At 34.2% G+C, this 16,930-nt stretch overlaps 3 protein-coding genes across 3 annotated transcripts in view; 2 read left to right on the forward strand and 1 right to left on the reverse strand.

The window, feature by feature from the left end:
• The window catches only part of LOC142339245 (T-complex protein 1 subunit theta-like), a 300,794-nt gene that overhangs the window by 37,492 nt on the left and 246,372 nt on the right, over window positions 1-16,930 (forward strand). The gene's annotated exons all lie outside the window — the stretch shown is intronic.
• The window catches only part of LOC142339249 (transmembrane protein 203-like), a 179,986-nt gene that overhangs the window by 37,492 nt on the left and 125,564 nt on the right, over window positions 1-16,930 (forward strand). The gene's annotated exons all lie outside the window — the stretch shown is intronic.
• On the reverse strand, window positions 2,986-12,293 carry LOC142339238 (uncharacterized). The gene is made up of 6 exons (XM_075389099.1): window positions 11,557-12,293; window positions 11,209-11,426; window positions 6,568-6,959; window positions 5,561-5,807; window positions 5,079-5,234; window positions 2,986-4,269 (listed from the first exon to the last, which is right to left on the reverse strand). Exons 1-6 carry the CDS (start codon window positions 11,742-11,744, stop codon window positions 3,500-3,502), a joined length of 1,971 nt encoding a protein of 656 aa, XP_075245214.1. The 5' UTR covers window positions 11,745-12,293; the 3' UTR covers window positions 2,986-3,499.

Below are 16,930 nucleotides of genomic sequence, written 5' to 3' on the forward strand. Positions count from 1 at the left end.
TTGTTGGACAATATGCTTTTATAAACGTTTTTTGAGTGCTCATTTTTTGCGTTTTTTTCTCTTCTTTCTGAACAATCGCGTAGTAACATATCCCAATGGTTTTCAAATGTGGCCCAAATCAGTTTATTTAACCTCTCAGTATAATTACTTCAACCGAATTATTAGAAATGAGGATTCAATTAAAAATACATTATATTCAGATAATAGCTAATGGTTTTAATGGTAGCAATAGTTTGTGTTTTCGCAAATCGTTTGTAATTTTTTTAGTTTTTCTATAGTTCGTTTCTATGGCTTAGTCTACCCAAAGACAGTTCCTTTTGGTTTTGTAATAACTTTTTAGTTATTTATCAAAAATTATTTAGTTTAAAGCTAATGATTTTTAAGACTTTTCAAATTTCTTGGTTTAAAAAATGTTGATTAATTTTTGAGTTTTGCCTCATTGATCGTTGTCTTAGTTGACATGCTACATAGTCTCATTAAGAATACTTTCTATCCACAGTTAGGAGAAAGTAAATGCGAGTAGTTAGGGTTTTATCTGACTGCATTTTGACGTTGTTACTATGTGCTTTTAAATTTAGATTTTAGTTTTTGCTGTGAAATTTTTGTTCTTGCTAATTTTGTTGTTTGTTTTTTTTTATTGTCTCGTAGTCTGTTGCTGTGTAATGATTGTTTTAAACTCAAACATCTATTTTTGTTATCTCTTCATTTGGTTGACAATTGTCAAAAATGTAGATGAGCTCGGGTCGGAACATCATGTGCGAACGCACATTAACGAGCCGCCTTGTTTATGTAGCCTTTTGTTGCGGGCAGGTTTGACAAGCTGTACCAGTGGACAATTGCCCTGCTTGTACCATTCTTACAACTGCTGGTATTGATTTGAAACACAGAGATATTGAGGCAAATGGTGATCTGAAAAACCCTGTAAACAGATCAATAAAGAAAAAATTACGCACCAACAGTAACATACGCTCTTCATTTAAATATGTACTCCCGTACCAAATAGATTTTAAATAATATGCCAATCAATCGAAAAACAGCACAAAAATCAATAAAGATTGGTCGAAATCTATCAAGTTATGTTCTCTTCAAGCTATAAGAAAGCCACCTCCTATAAGTTCTCTTCTGAGCACCACATCTAAGGAACAGTCCTCAAAAACAACCAGATTTTTTTTTTCGAATCTCTTTCGGACCAATTTCTCACAATTAATTATTTTCCGATAGCCGAAAAATGCTTCAACTTCTCTCTATATGGCAATAACAATCACTGATTTAATTTTCTTACTATGACCTAAAATTGTGACATCAATTTTAAAAGTCGAAAACGACCTTCTACTTTTGGCCGCATCACTAGTTTTAAGCCAGACCTGGTTCAACAAATATCAACCAACTGGAACCCTATGCCTCAGCAAACTCCTCTGAATCCTTACAACGCGAAATAAAAGGAAATTAAATTTCAATTTTCAGCGAAATAATAGAAAGAAAAGTTATTGACCGCATGTCATTACGAAAATCATTTTCGATAGCAGACACTACTCGAGCGAATGAAAGCCTTCTTTGAATCAAAACACACAACATCAGTAACTCTTCAACATATGATCAGTACACAAAAATATACAAAGAAGGTTGCTTTAACAAACTTGGAGCTACCAGAAAAGATTGAATTCAGCAAAATAGCTCATATCCAAATAATTAAAACTTTTGTGAGATTATTACCGACCACTTTGTCAGTACGCTAAAACGACTGACCTAATTTGTTGTAAACACTGCTTCATTTTTTTGAAATACGGATCTACAGTATTCAGGGTTTATATATACGCGCCAATGTGCAAAGCTCCAAATAGTTTTAGCTATAACATTTCAGTGCTATGTCAAAGGATCTTTATGAAATTTAACCAGAAACAAATTTTGACAGTTCAGTTTTTGTTTAACAAACGTGTTCAAGACACGGAGACAATCGTATCCCCGTTCAGCGACATTCTCGCTCAACCGGATGGAACGAGTCAAAACGAACAATAATATTATCTAAAACACTCTATCTATGAAATATCTGCCTTCAATTTTTAGGGAAAGTCTTCTTTAGGTGATGTTTTACTCACCTCATGATTTACATGACATGTTTTGTTTTTATACGTAAAACCGTTCATTTGCTTTCCAAATTTTGGTCTCCTTAACACATGTCTTCAGTCCTTTAGTTCGACTTTTGTGTTATTTTCACCTATCCGGTCTTTTGGTTCTTTCACTATTCTTAATCAAATTAGCCCTTTAGTTTAAATCGTTTAATCCTTCTTTAGCTTTCAATCTTCAACATTGCTTCCAATTGTAATCATTTATAAGTTTTATATCAAAACAATCCCGGTTTTTTTGTTGACTTCTTTTTGTTTTTTAAGATGATGAAAAAGTGATTGGAGCAAATTTCATTGAAATGTATTCTCATGCTCATATAACCTTTGAAATTTTAGTTATGTTTTTTTTTGTTACAGTATAGTTTTTCGACGAAAGCTCTGATAAAATATGGTAGTGTCTGGTGCTTATTTCGTTCCCTTCATTCAAACTTGATATATCCTTATCAACTGCTGATATTTCGTAAATTTGTTTTTTTGGGGACCATGCCGTGTTTTGATAATGTTTATCTAAAGCAATCGGATGACAAGATCATTTTTGTAACCCTTTCTTTTTTATGTACCTTGAGAAGCAGTCACCTGAAGATTTTCTTTTTTGTCTTCCGTTAAGATAAATTTGTTCAATTGGTAAAACTGAGGAAGAAGTCAAATACTTGATGAAGTAATTATACTGGTAAATCAGTTGTCAATATTTTTTTTGTAACTACTCGGAGAACACCATTAAACATACAAACTGGTTATGGAGAACTGCCAAGGACGATAACGCCGGATAACCATCCTAACGGAGATCAGTAGATAAAAATATCTCTGAAAACTTGAAACTATCTTTATCTCCAAACACTTATTGAGACTAAATAAAACCAGCTGAATTCAATTAACATCTTTATTTAGGCTTTATTTCTTGATAACTTAAGATTGATTTGGAAACTCAAGATTAATAGACTGTTAAAATGGATTCCACGCTTCAGAGACAACTCTGTGAATTGTACTACTTCCTGCTCAAAAACCGCATTATGAAACATTTAAATAGCTACAATTTGGTTGCCTGACATTTGTTTTCGAACAACCAAGTTTTTCTCTATATTAACTTTCTAAAATCTGTGCGTAACATAATTGTTCATTCAGTTTGAAATTTCTTTCAGCCTTAGATGTTAAGACCGCTGGAAAAGGATAAGTTTTCGGATTTTTTTGTTCATTAGAAATGCGTCCGGTGACTTTAAAGGACTTCAAGTAAAAGAGCTGATAATAATTTCAACAGATTTTTGTTTCTCAGAACTTGTGCTGCTATGTTTTTTAGTTAATTTTAGCATTGTTTTCAATATATTAGTGATCACAAACACGTAGAACCAAATATGTTAGAGCAAAGATATGCGTCACTATTATAAATTGTCATCTCCTTCAGGAACGACAATATCGTCGCCAAAAGTGCGCCGAATAGCTGAAAAATGTTCGATATCAACGTCTGGACAATATTTTCTTTCCGAAAGACATGAGGAGAGAATATCAAAGAGCTTTTTGTTTTCCACACATAATAGTATTTCAGCCATTCCGTCTTTGTTCATGTCCGTCAAGCCCTTGTTTTCGAAATCGAGATGGAACGTCTGCATAATTTTCAATTTAGCAGTTTTTGTAATCCTGTTTGTTGGAATTTGCCTTAATGCCTTTCTGCATAAAAGTAAAATTCGCTCCTTTGGGTCGTCTTCCTTCAAATCCCTGGTAGCGAAAGTTTCCAACGCAGTAAATTTTTGCAAAAACATTTGCTCATATTCAGCGAATCCTGACTTGAGTGTACTTGCACTTGAACGATTTTCAACAGTGACCTCTAAAAGGTCACTGACAGCGTCGAGGACATCTTTGATCACAAAATCGCGAAGATAATCATCCATAATACCAAGTTCGTGGGTTAAAAATTCACTCCAGTTCGCTCCAATTATAGTCAAAAATTCAACTACAGCTTCCTTAGAAAGATACGTAAATTGGCCAGTGGCCAAATTTTTAAGATAGTCGCGTGATAAAATTGGGAAAAATCGTTTAAAAGACAGGTATTGAAATTGAAGAGTGGGTTTTGTCATCTCGTCTGTCGTTAAAGTGTCTGAATTGAACCGGTATCTTTTTTCATGCATTGGTGGCAGTTGCATGTTCTCTTCAGCTACCGGAAAAGGTTAAATTAGAGATCATGTAAAATAACTCCTCTATCATTCAGCAGGCATGGAATGCACATCATTTGAGCACAAATATTTCCGTTATTTTAGAAACTTAATGCCTCTTTTGTAATTCGTTTGATAAAAAAATTGAGAAAAAGGTTGAAAGTGGTTGTTTTCGTCGTTTATTAGCTAAATTGAAGTTAAAAAAGAGGGTTTTGGATGGCTCGAGATGTTTCTAGTTCTTTGTTGGAAAATCGTATTTGAATTTGAAATCTTACAAGAAACTAGCAAGATTCTTGCAAGATTTTACATTTAGAAGGTAATTTGGAAAGTCTGTTATAATCAGTTCTGCTGCTCGGAATTCCTGTAAAAGTCAATTCATTTGGTTTTCAGTTAGTTTTAGCTACCAAATATAATAAAAAGAATTCAGAATTTAAAAACTTTCAAGATTGTTGCAAAATTTTGAATCCGGACTAATATTTTTTCCATTGATATTGGTTTTGTAACTTGTTTAATCAACAATAATTTGCTTCAAAGGTGTTTTCTACAACAACAGTAACCTGATTTGTTTTTTTGCCTTGATTGATATCTTGCAAGATTCTTTCAAAAATCTTGCAAGTTTTGAATAATCTTACAAGATTTGAATTCGCTCATCACTAGGGGGGTGCTTCCGTCACTTTGGATAGAAAATGATGCCAATATGATACTGGAGTGGTTGAGGACTTAAAAGTGTTGTCAACTCAAAAATTCAAAAAATGTTGAGATCTCGTAAAATTTGGTACCATTTAAACTTATTAATAGACGATAATATTACCTGATTGTAAAGCAGCCTGCGAGCGTTCGCGATGAGGTTCTTCATTTCTTTGCCCTTCAGGGTGAAGACCATTCTGCATAGATTCCACTGCTGAATTTTGCTGCTGTAGGGGAAATTCCACTGAAAACTTTTTCTTCATTTTTAGCAGACCAGGCACTAAAAATTAAAATTCCTTTTCAGTTTTTGAAAATCGCATCAAGATTTGTCGATGTGATAACTTGGCTAGTTTTGTGCGAAAGCTAGGATAGAGTTGTATGAGACGACAGAAAGGAAAGTCGTTTCTTTCTTTGCATGAATTGAAATCTGCCCCCCCCCTCCCCCCATAACGCATCCTATGAGGCTATATAACTCTAGTCAGAGCAAAACATGCATTATTTTTGTCATACCCCCCTCCCAAACACACACACACACGATTTTCAAAATGAATAATTTTATTCACGCGGGGAGGTAAGGACGGGAGGAAGCAGTATTGCATAACTAACCTTTAATTTTGACTTTCACTGATCGGGCAGCATGTGGCAGATTAAGCGGTGAAAAATGCCAGTTTTCTCTCCACCTGTACATGTCATGGTCTCTCCAATCTGTGAATTGTTGACATGAAAAATGTAGACGGTGCTTCCCGTCTGACTCTGGCCCCCCTCCTACCTGCCTCATTAGGAAGTAGAACTTGGAAGGGTCGAAAAGTTTTTCCTCGTCAAAAGAGTCCACACATTGGAGTACATGGGTAGCCTGGAACAGGGTTTAAAAAGGCAGTGGGAAGTTTGAAAATGAAGAAAAAATCTGTTGTGCCAAAAGTTCTTACGTTAATAGCCAGAAGTTCAAATGCCTGAAGCATTCTTATACTTCTAAATTTAACTCCAATTTTGTACCTTTTGCCGGATCTTTTGCGTGTGTGCCCCCCCCCCCCCCCCCCACCCAGTACGTTATGCTCCCCCACTTACAAAGCACTTGCAATTACATAGTAAATCATTCTATAGAAATATGGCACGTGCGTCTGGGGGTGTAAGTAATATGCACCCACTAAGCTGGGGGGGGGGGGGGACAAACGTAAAAGATCCTAGGAGTCTTCCCAATATAGCCTCCTCCCGTGCCCACATACGCTGCTCTATGTTCACCAAGCTGAATTGGGGCGCTATCATGTGAAAGACTCGCAACTCTGGGGAAAGAATCTTCCATCTTCAAAGTACTCTGAGACAAAAGTAGCTACCCGGACCCTAATCCCAGCACAATTCGGCCATGAATCTTTACATTCTCATATTAACTCAGAAAATCAGTTTTGAATCAATACATTTGCAGTCCATTTATACGTTTTTACGAGCAGGATAAATTCAGAAAAACTTTTTAAATCATGATATTGTACTTGACAGATCAAAACTCGATTTTTACCATGATCAGACAAAATTCATAAGCGGGTTGGCCGCTAAAAAGAAACTCAGGGTTTTTGCGACGTATAAGTGCGCGCTGGACTCGACAATGATATAGCACTTACGGCATTTCTGACTGACTGTTTAACAGCCACCGGCGAGAAAGTGTGTGATCGTATTACAACACAGAAGTCGTTGTTCACAAACTTCAACTGTTTGTTCAACACATTCGATTCCACAACATTGCTTTTTGCTACAAAATGATCATTAAGAGGCAAAGTCACTTTCACTTTCCTCAAAAATGGTCGGTGAGATTTCTGAGAGATGTAAACAACGGGTGTGACCAAATAACAACCTGAGGATAACCGGGAGTTTTGAGGAAAAACCACTTCGAAGTTTACTGTGCGACTTCCCACCACGCTGAAAATTGGGAAGTCGACTGTGATGTCGCGGAAGTCGATCAGGCTGTCTGGGTGTTTAGTGATCTGAATTTGACGCGGTTCCTCTGTGACAATTACTGTAACAACATATTTTAAATTGTTTCAGGAAGGTTGGCCACACTATAGAGATGAGCAAAATTTAGACCAACTTATTATAAAATCATGTTTAAAATGTTTCCAATTTCGCTCAAACGAAGTTCGTATCAATTAATTTAGTCATGTTGGTCTTTTTGAAGCATTTTTTCAAACGGTATATTTTTCCTCTGACCATTGTCAATTCTGCAATTTTTCAAATTTTTCTGTAAAATTTTTAGTATTATTAGCTTTGTAAGTTTTTTTTTCGCTTGTCTCTTGTGTTAAATAGGAGTTTTGTTAGCTGCCGAGTTATAGAATCTCATGTTTTCAGTGAAAGTCTCGCTTTTCATACCTTAGCAAAAAAAGCATCTACAATTCAAATTCTATTTTTGCAAGAATTTGAATTGTACGAAATTTATTGGTCAATTCTTCTGCTGATAAGAGGTTTTCGAGTGATCCATTTTCCTAATTTGCCTGAATTGTAATGCAGCACTCGTCCTGCCGTGTTCAGAACTGAACGATTTTGATATGTATTGAGGTGCTGTCTTTTCATCTCTGAGACTTTTTTATAACTTTCTATTGTCAATGAGAAATGAAATTAGAAGCATTACTTCAGTCACGCTGCTGTACTGAAAGATTTAACAAAAACATCAGGACAACTCCTGAATTGCAATCCAAAAAATTGAAATAACTTATGACTTAGACATCAACGTTCCCCAGAAACATCAGACTTTGTCTGTCAACAAAGGCTCTTGCCTGTTTCTAAAGGCTCAAAAATGAATAAAAACTGAAAACAACTTGAAATAATTATTTTTCCATAAAATAATGTAAAACTCATCAACAATAAAAACACGTTTTATAAAAATTGAATTTATGCATCTGTAGAATGCTTATATCATACAACAAACCTAGCATAATAAATCAGAGATAAAAAGCCTAAAAAAATTGACACAAAAAGGCGAAACAGAATAAATTTAGAAATTAATTGCATCAACTTTCGAAATTCCGTTAGATCAAAAAAGGACAAAAAAGAACAAGTCAGAGATAGATTTTTAAATTCAATACAACATTTCAATGACTATTGGAGACTAATTCATCAAAAATAAAAGCTAAAAACAACAAATACAAGCGAAACTCTAATATTCGTGGACAGATTTGAAGATAAAAGTGTCAAAGTTATAAAATTCACTAGCTAAGATCTCAGATCAGTGGATAGTTTCATCAACGGCTCATTAACAACTGTTTAGACCTGCCAAAAGTGAAACTAATTTAAGTCCCCATAAACAAAACGAGATACACAGACAAATTACAAAATTTCACTAATCTTTTTTGAGAACATTTAGCGTTAAAGCCAAAAGCTTTCAAGTAAAAGCTGAAACGGTTAATTAGATCCACTTATTTACGAGAGTAAATTAACTGCAATTTACGAGAGTAAATACTACGACAAAAGAAAAATACCTCAAGCATTTCAAATACCAAAATCACTAATACTCTGACGAAAAATGATTCCCAAGTCAATAAAAACATTAGCTACTGGTTCGGGGATACGAGCATTTGCAAACACCCAATTTGATCACAGCTGTAACGTTTTAGTAGCACTCGAGAGAAGGAATAAAAACAGCATTGAATAGCGGCACGTGAAAAACAATTTTTTCTCGAAAACAATTCTTTCCCAAAATCTGAAATTTTGTTCAAACACCACATATTCATTCCAATTTAAAAGTAATTTGAGTAAAATTACGCTGTGAAACTAACGAACAAATGTTTCTGTTCACTACTCTAGCGTAACTATAATAATTGCTACATTTTGCCTTCTCATTGACATCAAAAGATGAAATGTGAACAGATCTTAAAAAAAGGCAGCGCAACAAAACAATCGAAATCATTTGGTGGTTGCACGTAGTTTTCAAGCGTGACCTTTCAAACTGCTTTTAAAGTTGAGTTAGAAGACTATGTTTGAATGTATTTTATGTTTCTGCACGCTTTTTTGCGCAGGGCAATTGAACTTCTTTTTTAATTGTTCTTTTTTAAGAGGTCGTTTGTGTGTTATAATGTTTAGTTGTAACCTCTGATGTTTTCAAATTGCACCTATAGTTTCAAATGTCTTAGGCACTATTTCTTTTTTTTAATCTTTTTATCCCACGAATTTTGCGCAATCTTTTAATTTTTGTGTTTTCGTGTCTCTGGGTCTGCTCAATGACAGGTCTTATTGGTTCTATAATGGGTTTTGTAATTGAAATTGTTTAATAGTTTAATTTATTATCCAGTATTTCAGCAAATTGAACACATTTTGTTTCCAAGAAAATCAAGTGTTTTTTGTTGGAATTTTGTCCGGTGTTGTATTACATATTGTTGTTCTACCTTTTCCGCTCAATTTTGGAAGGTCTCCTTAGTTCTCTGGTGAAGCATAATAATTTTTTTGTTTTGTTTGAATTCACATCTAAATTTTTAGACATTATTTGTCCTCAAAAACGATTGACGTTCTTAGCTTTAAAGTTTTTATCCCTCTGTTTCATGTCCCAATTTTTAGTCTTGTTAATGGCAGTTGTCTTTGGTTCTCTATGACGCCTAATTGCCGTTTTTACTGGCTACTTTGACTACATTTTTTTTTTAAAAATGACTTTGGTGTTTTGTCCTCTTTGTGGACCGTCTGATTGTTTTATCACTAATTGGATTTATTGATTTGTTTTTTGTTAATGAGTTTTCTTTTCAACCAATTCTTTTGAAAGAATGACATCTAAGTGATCCATAAAACGTTGATTTTATTTACGTGGTCCTTTTATAGTTTCATAATATCGTTATGTGCACTCTACTCTGTCATAAATTTTTGTTCATGGTTAAAAGTTTTTGTTAAAAGTTATAATAATTTTAAATGCACTTGTTCTCGAAGACATTTGTGGAATACTATTAAAATTTCTGCTGACTGCCAAATGGCACACTGCTAATTAGGTTTGTTGTCAACTTTTGGTTTGTTGTATTTCCTGAACTATATATTTGGACTTGTCTTGCTGTGTCTTTCTTTTCGTGCACCGGCAATATTTCACGCCACAACCCAAATTTGGACCTCGCCTATAAAAAAGCTGTAAAATTCTAGACGCGGGGTTCAGTACTGACATATACAAGGTCCGGCAATTATGGAATTGGGGTAAAGTTTTTTCCTGGGTCCAGACGAGATTTTTTCATTACAAATTGGAATCGAGCACGTTCTTTTCATTGGTCAAGTCTTTCTTTCTGTGAATTTGTAAGCGTCTAATAGTAACACCAAGTTATCCATTTGAACTTCAAAAGCAGTGAGAATTTTGTCGATAAAAATTTAGTTTTTTTTTACAATTTTTTTCTCAAGTGGGCTGAATTGCGAATTTTTTCACCTGAATGGAACTAGTTAGCAAAACTAACAATCGACGTCTCCTTAGCAATGATTTAATGTGTCATAAATCAGTTCACATGATTTTAAAATACGTTTTTTACGTATTTACATTAGCACAGTTCATTTTTCAATAAAACGTCAGATACATTGGAACAAATGAACGGCCATATCCGTTGACTACATCATATGCACTTGCCAATTTGCAGCTTGCCTGTACAATTTTGGGTCCAACTTGAGCAGTTTGGGTCGAGATAAAGTGGGGCATCAAATTTGGTTTGAGTTTAAGTCAATAATTTTGTCGAGTTAAAGTCAAGTTGATCGCTTAATTTGAGCAAAAATTTTTCCATGGGCTGTTTTAGTCGAGCATTGTATTTTCGTACTAGTTTTTGGCCGAGCATGGTCTTTTTATAAGTCGGGGTCTAAACCTGGAAGTGCTTTCGAAAAGCGGATTTGATTTGTGTTTAGTCCTTTGCTCAGCTGCTTTTTTATCCGTGACTTTATCTCTTTTACAAACTTAGGTTAGTTTTTAACTGCATTGCGAGTTTACGTTTTGATCATGAGTGACATAACTGATGCCCTACATGACTTTAACACAAAATTAAAGCTATTAAGATATAATCTGAACCCTTTCCAGGGACAATTAAGGATTCGTATTTAATGATGGGCGTTAGTAGCAAGGCAGTGTTCAGGGCAACTTCAATTTTGCATCAAAGATTTTTATTTTTGAAATAGGCTTTCAGGCCAGACAAGTTTGAATCAGCAATTTTTTCAATTCAGATCCGTATCTCTTTCTATCTATGTTGTACGGCGGACAAGTCTAGTTCGCTACTATTGGACGCCGACTAACTTAATTTAAATTTTTTCTTATCTGTCCCTCTGACAACCTGAGAAGTATCCGTCACTTTCCGTCCGCAACTCAATTATTTCTGACTCCACTGCTGGTCGACATCCCGTGTCATCTTCGATTCCCTCAACCTCGTTTGCCTCTGGGCTGTAATCCATCATCATCGCATCGTCCCAGTCATCCTCGCTGTCATAGTGACAGGATCTCACTGAGTCATGTCGTCTCTTGTCAATTATGGTACAGCAGAACGAATTGGAGCTGGAACAATAAGAGACATTTTTAAATATTGGTCGTGTGCGTGCTTGCGTGTGTCAGTGTTTATGCGTGAGGTGTGTTTGAAAGCTGAGTTCGATGAACCCATTGGAGAAAGAAAACTGATCAGGCTAACTTTCTGCGACGTTTTCCTCTTGCTGCGGAGGACTGAGCTGCCAATTCAGATGGAACATTCACGCTCCACTGCGGCAGGAATCGTTCTATCAACCTGTCAATCCGCCTGATACTTCCACCTCCTCCGCTTGCACCTCTCTGTATTCCACTATCGTCACTTTCTCTAGATATTTGTGATCCGTAATCCATTTTGGAACAAAACCTGGTAACTTAAAGTAGGAATCGTAGAACCCGCAAGGTAACCAACTTCAGTTAAAACACTCCGATGCTTCTGTTCTTCAGTTTTTTTTGGTATGAAACGTGATTTTAAAGCTGAATTTGTATTTCTCATAAGCAGACACACGCAAATACTTCTTGAAAGTTTGGGAAACTCTTTTCTTAATCAGAAAGAAAATAAAAATTTATTGTGTGTTAGAAGAATGCTAATTAATGGAAAAAATGATAGTGGGCCGAGAATTTAGGAAAAATGATGTTTTTGGTTGTCTGTTTATAGCTTTATGAGCAGACAAATTACAAATGACCTTATGGTACTTTTTTAGTACATTATTTGTAGTAAGCTTGCGGTTTGTTTTGTACCTGTTTGGTTTTGCTAATTCTTGTCTATTTTCTCAGATATGATAAAAACTATTTTCAATCTTGAGGTCAGCAAATTTTTGCCGGCACTTGAATTTTTGTCTCGCATTACATGATGAATGAAAACATTTAAAATAGTACGACTAATTGAAATGCTTAACAGAGACAAAAATGTGAACAACAATTTATAGATATAAAGCTAAATACAGGTATGTATGCGAAAATAGATACCAGTAATACCGTATAATTCCTCAGCTTAAAAACGTTTAAAAGTAATAATTTGTAAGCATGATGTAATTGTGTTGCCATATAGTAACATACTAAAAATAGATATCTTTTTTTGCATTTTTCGCAGTGTTCCCTCGTAACAATTTTAAGCATAGTGAATATGGTAATAAAGCCAAAAACAGCAGACAAGTTTCTGGAATTGCTCAATATCACAAACAGAAGATATTCCGTTCATAAATATATTGCAACATAGAGTAATCGCTGAAAAATGACAGATTAGTGGGAGGAACTTACATGTGGTTTCAAGAAAATGCATTGAAGGCTGAGTTTCATGCCTTAATGAAATTCAGAAAGAGTTTACCAGTTTTCTGTCTGAAATTTGGATGACTGCTGGATAACGTTCTTCCACTTTTGTCTGGAAACTTCCAGAATTTTGACATAATTGTTCCGACCCAATTTAGTGAGGGACGAACTATATACTCAAACGTTTTTTTTTGTTCATTCAATTTTGGCCTAAAGATATATTATTCGTAAAGAGATACGAGCAGCATCATTAGAAAACCCTTCCAGCGTAGAATCTCTAATTAAAGAGTTTTTTGAATTTGATTGTTTTCCACAGAGTTACCGAGGTTCAAAGTTTTGTGAACGTTTGACATTTTAGTCCACTTTATTTAAATTTGCAAGGTTAACACACCTAAAAACTGCTGATAGAATCTTCGTCAATTCTCATAAAGGCAAGTTTTTCTTGTGCAATCTTTGAGGGTGTGCTTGAATTAAAATTTCGCCGGGTTTTTGATAAATTAACTCAAAAATTATGCAAAACGAATCATTTATTTTTTGATATTTTGACTTTTTTCGACAAATTATCCATATTCATAGTATTTGAGTATTTGGAAAACGGCAAAAGTGTTGCTATTGAACAAGCGGCAAAAACAACGTAATTTTTGGTGTAATCACTGTTTTTTGAAAGCCAAAAAATTGCGAATTGTAATCAGTCGATTGTTTAATTCAAATATTATCTAATTTTTTTTTTCATTTTGCACGTTAATTACAAAAAGAAATACTGAGATCAAAGCGAACTAATGACAAGACAATTGTATAATGAAAGAATTTTAAGGAAATTTATCTAATTTTTCAGTCCAAAAGCTTACGGTTGTCTTGACTTTAACAAAACCTAAACTCGAAAACGGACTATTAAATTTTTCTGCCTTTTGGTCAACTTGTAGCTGAAAATCAATAAAGAAAAGGCCATCTTCTCTATCAGAGATTGAAGTTTTTTGGGATTTGATTTGGAATTTCAAGTAATCATTTTTCTGCTTCGATACAACGAAATCTCACAAAATAATTCTTAATTTTTGGATATTTTCCCGTGTTTTAGAGATATCAAACTTTCCCATCTTTCAGAGATAGGTCAGATATAATTTTTTTCTTTAAAAAGAGGACTAATTGAACACATCGGTTTTTTAGTGAACTGATAATGGTTTTAACTATTTCGAATCCTTCTGTATTTTTTTTTATTTGTCATTCCTTTTGTAGTCACAAGATAAATTCTGTATAATTGCAAGACTTAATGGCTGAAAGGAATCTATCTATCAGTTTTAGTTGATAGTCAAAGTTTTTCATGACTTTGAAATGAAATGTTATAAAAAATATATAGACGCGTTCTTCATATTTGCACTTTTCTCGAAGTTTTGTCTACTTGCTACCTATTCTCGTTAATTGCCGGTCTCATATCTGAATACTGGTGTTCATTAAAGAAAAAAGAGAACACATCGAAAGTTTTTAGTACCTTGCTTACTGCCTTAACGGCTTCGGTACCGGTTTTTTGCAAAACAATAATTAAATTTTTGAATTTTGTCGTTACTTATCAACTTTTTGTATACTTTGATATACTTGTTAACTAGTCTCATTAAATACAGGTTCCGTACCACTTTGTGGTGTTGAAGACAATTACATTCAGAAATATCTAAGGTTTTTAGCGCATTGTTTATTGTTCTAACAGCCTGGATACCGTATTTTCGCAAAAAAAATAATTTAGGCTTTGACAGTTTATGTATAAACTATGATCCCAATGGTTTTTAAGAAATGAAAATGATGAAAATGTTGATAGCTAATGTTTTTATGTCTTTGAAATTAACTTTTTCGAAAAACAAATTTTCTCAAAAATTATTTATTCTTTTTTTCAGAAGTCACACATGTCATTATTGGTGTTCGGAAACCGCGCAAATGGTTTTGTTTTATTTTAACAGAATACATTATATTTATTAGCGGTTTTGACACCGTTTTCTTGCAAAAGTTAAGGGAGTTTTTGTGTTTCTCTTCTGCAATTGTCGTTTATCTTTGTAGATTCTCAACATGTTCTGGATTTTGACAGGTCTCTACATATTCATATTGAAGTTCAATTAAAATTTCAGTTGATATCTAATGGCTTTCTTATTTTGAAATTATGTGTTTTCAAAAAAAAACAAACCTACTTTCTTTTTAAGTTTACGGTTTTTGATCCTTTTTATCTACTTGTTACTGAGTCTAATCAAGGACTGATCCCATGTTTTGTCAGGAAGTACAAACTAATTTGTTAAATTAGGTTTTATTTGACGCTATTTGGACTTTGTTATTGTGTTGTTTTTTGCAGAAGAAGACTTTGAGTCTTGGATGAAAACGTTTGTCGTAGTTTCCGATTTTTTGTTTGTCTTGTCTCGTAGTCTTACTAATGGCAGGGCTCACCGACCCAGTAATTTGTCATTATTTTTTCTTTTCAAGTGATTTGAATTTAAAGCAATTTCTTTTTCATAGACCAATTGTTTTTGATCTGTATGTGAGATTTTTTGAAAGCTTTCCATCTCTCCCTCATTTGGTAGATAATTAAACCAAATTTGTGGATAAGCGGGTCGGAACATTATATGCGAACGCACATTACCGAGCCTCATTGTTTTCTGCCATCTTTCAATAGTTTGATACTAATTTGACACATTCTAATATCGAATACTTGACGTTTCATATGCTAACATTTCAAGGGTTGCTAAAGATTGAAACGGAAATTCTGTTTAAAACAAAATAACAGTGTCTATCAGTAGCGTTTTCAAACTCGAGAAGTGTTTCTGCATGTATAATTTTTCTTTTCTCGGTGAATATTGCACCTCCTTGAAAATATTATTATTAAACAAAAAGTCTGAAAATAATTTTTGATTCAGTTTGAGTCAGTGAGAATATCTGTGTGACAGACAAATGGTCAAATAAAATTACTGCATGAATATACCAATTTTCTGCAAGGAAAAGTAAACCTTACCACTTACACTTGCATAGGCTAGATTCATAATGCTCAGGAGACTTTGAAAAAAGTTAAGTTAAAGGAAAATTCATTTTGTGTAAAAGGGAGCAATCCTTCAGTCTTTATAAATGAAGAATGTCATTTTGTTCAAATGCAATAATAGTCCAATTCTAAGATTTCTACTTATATCCAATTAAAATTGTGAAACTAAAAGGCTGTTGAGAGGTTCGCTCAATTAATCGCCTCTATAGGCGCTACTGTGAAAATGCTTTATGAGACATCTTCTTACATTGTATCATTTAAGCGAATCATTCGTCCCTACTGCGAAGCACTTCTACTAAGGAAGTTGAGTCAACAATAAAAAAAATGGGATATATAAAAATGTTCTTCAGACGATGATCATGTTCTAAGAATCTGAAAAGATAAAATTGTAAAATTGCGGTGTTTTTGTCTCACTTTTTCCACAGATCTTTCAAAGAAATAATTTCTTAACTGATCTAGAGTGAGCTAAGCTGGTTCCAATACACAACCAAGGCTCTAAAGTTGAAGCAACTAAGTGTAGGTCAATACCATTGTAATTTTTCTGAGGTATTTATATTTAGTAAATGCTTTTCAGGATCACTAACATCTGTTTGGTGCTTTTTAACATTTTTTACTTGGTTTTTGGGGGCAAAAAATTCCAATCGACGCCTTAGTGGAATTCACTGAAAAACAAGAATCAGAAATAAGAGAAAGAAGTTTTCTTTTTCATTGAACAACAAAGCCTTCAACACAATTGAGCTTGACCTTTGGTTATTAAAATCTGAAGGTATTGGTATTCATGTCAAGTTCACACTTGGTTTGAATTCTGTCTTCAGCAAAGAAATCAATATTTTTACCTTGGAATCCCACAAACTTGCCCTGAACTAGAATTTGGAGTTCTTCGGCTCGCAATTCTAGAAAACGCCGAAGACTGATTTTAAAAGTGTTTCAAAAACAGAACTGGCTACGCGTTCCTGGTTAAATACTATAAGTTGGGGTTTTGCCTTGACAAAACAGTTCAATTGATCTTCTTTTCAAATCGGAAATGTCAAGTAAACCGACACAATTTGAATTTTTGTCGACGGTCTAGATGTCTTGGTGTTTCTGTGAACTCTAATTGAAAGTTCTTCTTGTCTTATTGAGTTTGAATGCGACTTTCCAAAACCTATTAAGGAGAATGGCATAGTATCAAACCCTCCTTACGTACTTCCCCTTATGTAAGAGAATTGATCTTTAATTGGTTCAAGTTATCCTCTCTAGCTGTACTGGTTGTCCCCATTTTACA

The sequence above is a fragment of the Convolutriloba macropyga genome, chromosome 5 (assembly GCF_964194025.1).
Source record: "Convolutriloba macropyga chromosome 5, txConMacr16.3, whole genome shotgun sequence".
Taxonomy (NCBI): Eukaryota; Metazoa; Xenacoelomorpha; order Acoela; family Convolutidae; genus Convolutriloba; species Convolutriloba macropyga.